This window comes from Drosophila teissieri, chromosome X, assembly GCF_016746235.2.
Source record: "Drosophila teissieri strain GT53w chromosome X, Prin_Dtei_1.1, whole genome shotgun sequence".
NCBI lineage: Eukaryota > Metazoa > Arthropoda > Insecta > Diptera > Drosophilidae > Drosophila > Drosophila teissieri.
Genome location: NC_053034.1, coordinates 19514364 through 19522422, shown reverse-complemented (window position 1 = coordinate 19522422; position 8059 = coordinate 19514364). Strand labels below are relative to the sequence as shown.

General features: G+C 48.1%; 1 protein-coding gene across 1 annotated transcript; it reads right to left on the bottom strand.

Moving 5' to 3' along the window:
• Positions 1-4575: 4575 nt before the first annotated feature.
• On the bottom strand, positions 4576-5921 carry LOC122623456. The gene is made up of 2 exons (XM_043802618.1): positions 5797-5921; positions 4576-5730 (listed from the first exon to the last, which is right to left on the bottom strand). The coding sequence occupies exon 2, from the start codon at positions 5721-5723 to the stop codon at positions 5106-5108; it is 618 nt and encodes a 205-aa protein (XP_043658553.1). The 5' UTR covers positions 5724-5730; positions 5797-5921; the 3' UTR covers positions 4576-5105.
• Between the last annotated feature and the right edge of the window lie 2138 nt (positions 5922-8059).

Genomic DNA, 8059 nt, shown 5'->3' with positions numbered 1-8059 from the left:
GGGAATGCCATGGAATGGCGATGGCGATGGCAATCGGCTGGGGGACCGGAGCCACAACTTTAAATTGAATTCAAATTGAAAAACTTTCCTCCGCTGCCATATCCCTCGGGCATATCGATGTCCCTGCAGCTGCCTTCCCAACTAGTGTCACCTGTTGCCCAAGGCCAAAGCTGCAGGACCTGCAGGCGATCAACAGGTGCAGCCAGGTATCCGCCAACTACCAGTATTCCCTGCCGATAGGAATTTTGTAGCACCGCCTATCACATTTTGGAACTTCTAACTTCTCCATTTAGAAATATATTTTCAACTCAAGTTCATGAAACTATTAAAACACACAAACGTAGCAAGCAAAAGTTTAAGAATGATTTAAAATCGCATGACATCTTTGTCATAAAGTTCTATACTCGAGAAAAATCCAACAGTTGGGCTGCTTTTAATCCTAAAATTGCATTAGCTGAACAAGAGTTGCGTTTATCAGTTTTCCGCAATTTCTGACAAGGACCACAGAGATTTGAAAGCAACGAAGGATTCCCCAATCCATTTAACCGAGCAACAAAACTATTTTGCACTCAAGTTTCTTAAAGCTCATATAGAGATGACGAGCCAGAGACCGAAAACAAATGAAAATCCTGTCCTGTCTTCACTGGCACTTCCTCATCCGACTGTTGGGCATGGGAAGTAGGTCGGTTACGCCCCACCCTCGCCTATCATATGACTTGGGCCACGTCTCCGGGTGTCCAATCAGCTGCTCAAGGTCGGCAAGGACCTCATGGCAAGGACACTGATACTGATGTGGGAAAGCCAGAGAGCCAGATAGCCAGAAAGCGACATCGTGCCGCATTCCTTCGCAAAAGGAGCAATGTGAAATTTCCAATTAGGTAGCATCTGGTCCCAGTAACTCGCTCCGGGAAACTCAATAGGTAGTTTTGTGGGGCGGGGCGGGGCGGGGCAGGAGAGGCCGCTATGCCAGAAATTGTGAGTCTGTCGAATGAAAATCAATGTCACAATGTTTGAGCGCCGGCTGACAAGTCATCCCGACCAGCTGCACATCCTGCAACCCTTCGAGTCCTGCGAGACCACACACATCCAGGCATCCTACGCACGAGGTCTGCCATCCACTCTCCGGCTTTCGTCCTGGCCAGGACATGGCGTGCTCGGCACTCTTGGCACTCTGGGCTCCTAATGAGCCAGGACTTTTGGGCAGAGAGCGCTCTAAGCTGGAGATATTCGTACATGAGCTGCAACTAAAACCAGTTTTGCAATTGGATGTACAAGTGGGCACATCATCAATTAGCAATGCGAAAAACACTCCTTTGCTCGGGCACGAAATTTGCATAGCAATTCTGCATAAGCCGCACTCGTATTATTCATTATTCGCGCTCATTTTAAAACATTCAGACGATTACCAAATTGGAAAATGTTACAAATTTTTGCGGATTAACGGCAGCAATAAAGAGCGGAGCCGCTTGTTTGTGTGCGGATGTGGGGGTGCTTGTTTTTGTGTGTGTGTGTGCGGCAGACAATCGCAATCAAATCCGCAATTCTAGCCACCCAAACCACTGGCCTCGCTTTTCCAGCACACACACACACTCGGGCACACACACACAGGGGCACACACACACACGGGCACACACACACGGACACTTGTTGAAAATCATAAAAATTTGATGTACTTAAAATTTTCATAAAGCTGCCAAACAATGCCCAACATGAAGAGCAACAAAAACAAAGTCGGTTGCAAAAAATGTTTAAAACTTGCCAACTTGTTTGGGCTTCGTTGGGAATAACACAGCGAAATAAAAACCGACAGAAAAAAAAAACACTGACAAACGAGCAATCAAATTTGTTTAAATGCAATTCTGCGGAATTTTTTTGGATGCCCGCTTCCGGTTGTTATTCCTTTTTTGCATTTTTTTTTCTGGCTTTTTGTTTTCGAGCGCAGTGCAATGCGGAGCAAAGTATACAAACTTCACAACAAAATTCACAAACAAGGCTTACAGTAAACAATTGAGCGTTAAATCGGCGAGAAATCGAAGCAAGTGAAGCCAAAGAATAAATAAAGTGAAAAATAAGGAAAACAGGGAAGTGGAGTCAAGTGCGCTTGTACATAAAAAATACAATCAACAATGGCATTGCTTTGAACATATACAGAAAAAAGGCGAATGGAATGAACTATAACTACAGATAATATGGCGCACTGAAGAGCAGCGCAATTTATTCAATCTTAAATTGCTTTATAAACAAATACATGCAACTTGGTATAAAATGCAAGTAAAAAGTTTAAGTTGGCTAGTTAATTTGATTAAGTCGTGCACTCAGAAATATGCGACTTTAGCGCACATTTAAGTGAGGATGTTTGAACATACCTTTGACTCTGACTAAAGTGTTTAAGTTCCCCCCACTAAGAAAAAGTTGCCAAATTCTTGGCGGCCCAGGCTGGTGGAATCTAGTGATAATTATTCGAGCATATTCTGGCAGCTCGATATCGGTCGTAAAGGGGCATTAACATGGACATAACGACTGACTGTTGCCAGCGGAATTTGCGTCCAAATCGCGACGAGGTGTTCCTAATGGCATTATGTTCGTCGGCTCGGAAGAGCAGCCGCTTCTTTGTCGCCGCCAGGCACGACATACATATACATGGCAGGATATATGGCAGGATACTCGGCCTCTTTGAAGGAGCACTGGTACTGCTACTGGAAGTGGAAGTGGCAGTGGAAGTGGCACAACTATCGTGCATCCATCGCATTAATTTCGAGGAGGGATCGCTGGCTGATTTTCTGGGCTGGTGCGGTGCGTGCGTGCCGATAGCGAACTAAGTGCAAGTGGCGTCCGCTAATTGTTGGCCATGTTTTTGTGTTTTGTGCTGACAATTCGCTTTCGGCCAAATAATTCATGCAAAACTCACAAAACTGTCACGCAACCCAGCCCAGTTCGCAATGCGGCAATGATGATGAGACGCTGTTAATTAATTAATTATCCCCCCGCCCGCGGTTTTGTGATTTATGATAAGAGCCAAGAACACTTTGCCCCACTCCGCTGAACGCTGAACTCTGCTGGCCAACGGTGTGCTGTGCACATTTTGCGATTTGGTGAAAATGATTTCCTCCTGGCGCCCAACACGCGAAAGTGACATTTTTATTGTTGGCGTTTTGCATGTCGAGGGGATGCCCGTGGATGTCCTTAGAGCTAAGTTTAGTGGGTTCGTCGGGTGGCTGGGTGGCTGTATCATCATTAGGCCAACTCATTTTTGTGCTGCGCAGCGTGGGACGCGTGCATCATGTTGCAAACAGCCAGATGGGCCACTCTTTGCCACTCTGTGCCAGCGAGAAAGGACGCAGGACCTTAAGGTGGCCCATGTTGGCGATGCTAATTAGCCTCCGCTCCGCCATTGTCCTCGGCATCAGCTGGTTGCGCCACGAGTGCGCCGAAGGACACTCTCGTCCTTCGTCCTCCCAGCTGGCATACAGACAAACAAAACAACAAACCAACAGGCAGTCGCCAAAGGCAAAAGTTTGGGCGAACAAATGATCTGCGGAGTGCTTTTACCTCCAATGATAGTTCCAACCACAGTTTCAAAACGACTTTCGGGATTTCACCCTTAAAATTGATTTAATTTTTAAGCTTGCCAATTGCTTTTGCTTGTTTAAAGTATCTACAAAACTGTTCTATATTCTTCGGCTGAAAATTATCTTTAAATTGATTACCGCAATACTTAATTGCTGCGCCTTGTACGTGTTTAATTGTAATCTTTTGAGGTATGACCTGGGCTTACTCCTCCTTCGCTCGATTCTCGGAGGATTCGCGCTGTGGCAATCGCCATTCGCATCTTTGGGGCACTCAATAACCGGCCAGTCAGCAGTTGTTCCCCTCCGAATTTCCAAATTCCTGCCTGTCAGTCGTCCCATTTTCGATTCCATCAGATTTTGTGTATTCGCAGCAGCAACGCTGGTATTATCATCAATTCCAGTGTCTGGCGAAGGTTCCGCCGCACCTGCACCCCGTCCACTGGCCGCCCACAGCATCCCCTGGATTTCTTTCATCCGAGTTGGTCGTCCTTAAAATATTTTCGGAGCAATGTTTCCATAAATACACAACACAGGATCGCAGGATGGGCAGAGTGGATGTGGCGGTGGGAGTGGACGTAGGAGTGGGAGTAAAAGTGCGAGTGGGAGGCCGTCAAGGGAACAAGGGACTCAAAAACAGGCACGCACCAAAATTCGGCACGCTTTGGCTGTGTGAGTGCTCGGTATCTTTGTGTGAGTGGAAGTGTGCCTGTGTGGGTGGCCATAAGCAACATAAGCAACAGCGAAGGAGGAATAAACAAAAGCTCTGCTCGGCCATTGTTTGCTTAGGAATACACTCAAAACACAAACACAAACATACACATACACATACACAGCGAGTACGCTCCACGCACACAGCGAAAAAAATCATAATTCCGTGAACCACAGTGCGTATACGCAATACGGGCAGCAGTGCGAAAATCGCGCTGCCAGAAATTGTATGAATAATAAAAGCCAAAAATTGGCCTTCGAGTGAAACGAAATGAAATTAGACAACATTGCTGATGACTTTCTGCTCTGTTTGGGTCTAAAATTGCCCGGGATTGTATTTTTGGCATTTCGGATTGGTTTTCAGCAAGTGGAAATGGATGTGGGAATGGGAGTGGAACTGGGAGTAGGAGTGGGAGAAGAAGACGAAGCCAGGACGAAGGGCCAGTCGAGCCGACAATTTGTCAATTGACGCGCATCCAGGCGCTGGCAGCTCCTTCCGCCCCAGTGCCTCTCAATGCCAGGACACCAAGTCAATTTTCATAGACATTTCACTGCAGTCCATCATTTTGCCCCGCCTCCCAGCTTCCCAGCACCCTTTGGCACGGTCTTTAGAGCCTTTCGAGTCCATCTGGCTGGAATAAATACATTTGCTTCGTCTGGTCTGGTCTGGTCTGGTCTGGTCTGGTCGGTTCTGGTCTGGTTTGGTCTGGTCTGCTCCCGGCATGATCGTTCGTCTAATTGAGGCCGATTTGCGAAGTCCTTTTGTTCGCAGCCCGAGCCCGAGTCCAATGCGACATCAAAGGCTTGCAGGACCACGACCACAACGGACTAGCAATCGGTGGTGGTGGCCAGCAGCTGCAGATGCTTCTCCTCGGGCAGCTGCACGTTATCTGGATGCTGTGGATCCTCTGGCTCCAGAGCAGGCTGTTCCACCTTCTGCAGATCCTGTTGCCGCTTCTCCTGCCGCTGCCGCTGGTGAAGCTCTGCCTTGGTCCTTGACAGCTGCTCCGAGTCAATGGGCTCCGTGGCCTCGTAGGCGTTTATCCAGAGCATGGCCGCCAGCGTGGTCATCAGGCCACCCATGATGGCCCACTCCCAGCGCAGGTAGACGTCGGTGGAGACGCCCAGGTAGCGTCGCAGCACGAACTGGGTGGACAGGTGGAGGATGTGCTCCACGCTGCACCAGAGCCACAGGGCCAGGACCTCCATGAACGCCACGCCCAGCACCAGTTCGACGAGGAAGGCGGTCAGCCAGCCCATCCGGCGGCGATAGCGCGTGGGCAGGAGCTCCAGGTCGTGCAGGAAGTGCAGGATGGCGCAGTAGGCGATGTGGCCGGCGTAGATGGTGCCGGGAATCACCGGGAATCGCTCGATGTCCAGCAGACAGCTGCCGCGCAATCCGAAGTGCAGAACGCTGGTCATCAGGAGCACCAGTGCGGAGGTCATTGTGGCGCTGGGGTATTGGAAATTTTCCTCAATTTTCCTAAATCTATTTTACGCTTTTTTTTTTTTTTTTTACCTGAAAAGTAAAAGGCCGAAAGGTGTGAGTGTGAGTGTGTGTGCCAGCCTCAACGAGTAGTTGTGATTTGCCTATGCAAAGCTGCTTGCCCGGGCTCTGAAGTTTCGAGCACTTTGGCGCGGAGTACGTGATCGAACGGAAACATTTGCTAACTGGGTAAAAACGAATGGTAACGAAGGCACCTGCTTGCTATCTACATTTGTGTTTCATTCCCTTTAATACAACGGAGTTGGTAAACTAGGCAATGCGATACTGCTTACAACGCTTTACTATACATATATTAAGAACCATTTACTTGTTTCAAAGCTCTCTATCATCGATCCATTTCTGGCATATCATTTAATTCCAAAAATAGTTCATATCGTTTTAATTAAAAATGTGCCTAATAAACGATGGCAAGAGAAGTTGATAAGCTGCTGGCCATCAATCGCAATATTCGCGGCGAATGCTAATCCGCGTGTCAGTGCCATAATTATTCCTTTTTCGTTTTTCAATTGCCGCGGCCAAAAAAGGCAAAAAAAAAGAGGAAACTTCCACCTTTAGATGGGGCTAATTCCGGGCTTAGCCATATTTCCAATTAATTGTAATTCGCCCTGGCGCAGACAATTTCCATGCATTTAGCAGTGCGCCAGGTCATTAGGTGACCCCCAGTGCTCCCCCGCCCCCCTAATCCCTTGTCACGCCCATTTATGTTCATAAATTATGCAGTCAACCTCTGATGCTCATTGACCCAGAGGAAAACCCCTCCGGAGCCCCGCCTTCTCAGTGGGGCAGCTGTCGAAATGTTATTTCTTTCCTTATTTCTGCCTTACTTCTGCCTCATTTTTTGCGCTGGGAAAAGCGGGCGCTGGAAAAGCGGGCGGGCGGGGGTAAAACCGTTTGATCCCTTCCGGCTTAGCTGGGACTAAAAGTAGAGCACGACGAAAATAAAATTAAAAAAACAGACTGACAGCGGGTGGGTTAATCGGAAGTGGGGCTGGTAGAGGGTGCTCATTGGACAACTCAGCGCCAGAGACAACTTTAAATTTATTACAAGCCCGGCCCAAAATTATGTATTTCCCATTAATGTGTCTCCCTCTTTTTTTTGGACATAAGCGCTAGATGCTTCTTCGATCGGCTTTGGCTGGGGCAGCAGCATATTTTGCACTGGGAGTTGGCTTTGATTAAAAGGATAGATACAATCCCCAGTCAATTGGGATTTTTTGTTTTCTGATTTCGGGCAGCTTGACTTGCTGCCTGCTGTCAGTCCATTGAAAGTTTGGCTTTCTGGATTCCCCAGTCCCGCCAACGGAGCACGTACAATGGACTCGGCGAAATGGGAAATCTGTGGAAATAGGGAGATCTGTGGAAATGGGGAAATCTGTGGAGAAGGGGAAATGTGGAAATGGTGAAATGGGGACATGGGAATGTGGCATCCCCTAAGAACGCACACTATTTGCTTATGCAGATTTCGACCAACATTTCGCATTTGTTTTCGGCAAACAGCAGCAGAAAGTGAAATGTGAAATGTTGCAACAAAAGGGGTCACCAGATTTTTCTGATATCATATGATATATGAGATATTGGTCCTTTTGTCTCTGCCACTTGCCACTTCCACTCCCCACTCTCCACTTGCCACTCTCAACTTGCCACTCTCCGCTGTGGCATACATACATATATTTATGTTAAATTCATGATATTTAAATTAGTTAGCCAACAGTTTGTCCTTGGTCCCTCGTCGGTGCCCTGACCTTTGCCCCTTGGGCTTTGCCGGCCGCACAAAAGGCCACCCGGCTGCAGTGGCCAAACATTCAATTATGAGGCCTCCAGTCTTCGAGCCTTCGACTTTCTGTGTGTCTGACTTTGACTTTGGCTCTGGATTTCCAGCTCCAGCTCCAGCGCCAGCTTCTGGCCTAAGCTCATCTGCCATTAGCATTTCAAATGCCACGCATGGAGAAGTGGGTGGTGGGTGGTGGGGTAAGTGGGTGGTGGTTGGGAGGGATATCAAACTTTTACCATTTGCCTGCGAGCGGCAAACGACAAAAAGCAACGCAAGCTGGCAAAAGTTTGCCATCATATATCTTGTCAGTGTGCGATGCATACGTTATCGGCGGCGCCCTTCCTTCTTTCTAGCACAACCTGACCCCTGACCCCTGGCCCCTGGTCCCCACCCCTCCCCTCCCCATTTCATTTGCCGCACTGGTCAAGTAAATGAGTTTTCCTGCGGCTTTTCCACATTTGTTTTTGCGTGCCTTGCCATTTGACAGATCAAAGACCGACTAAT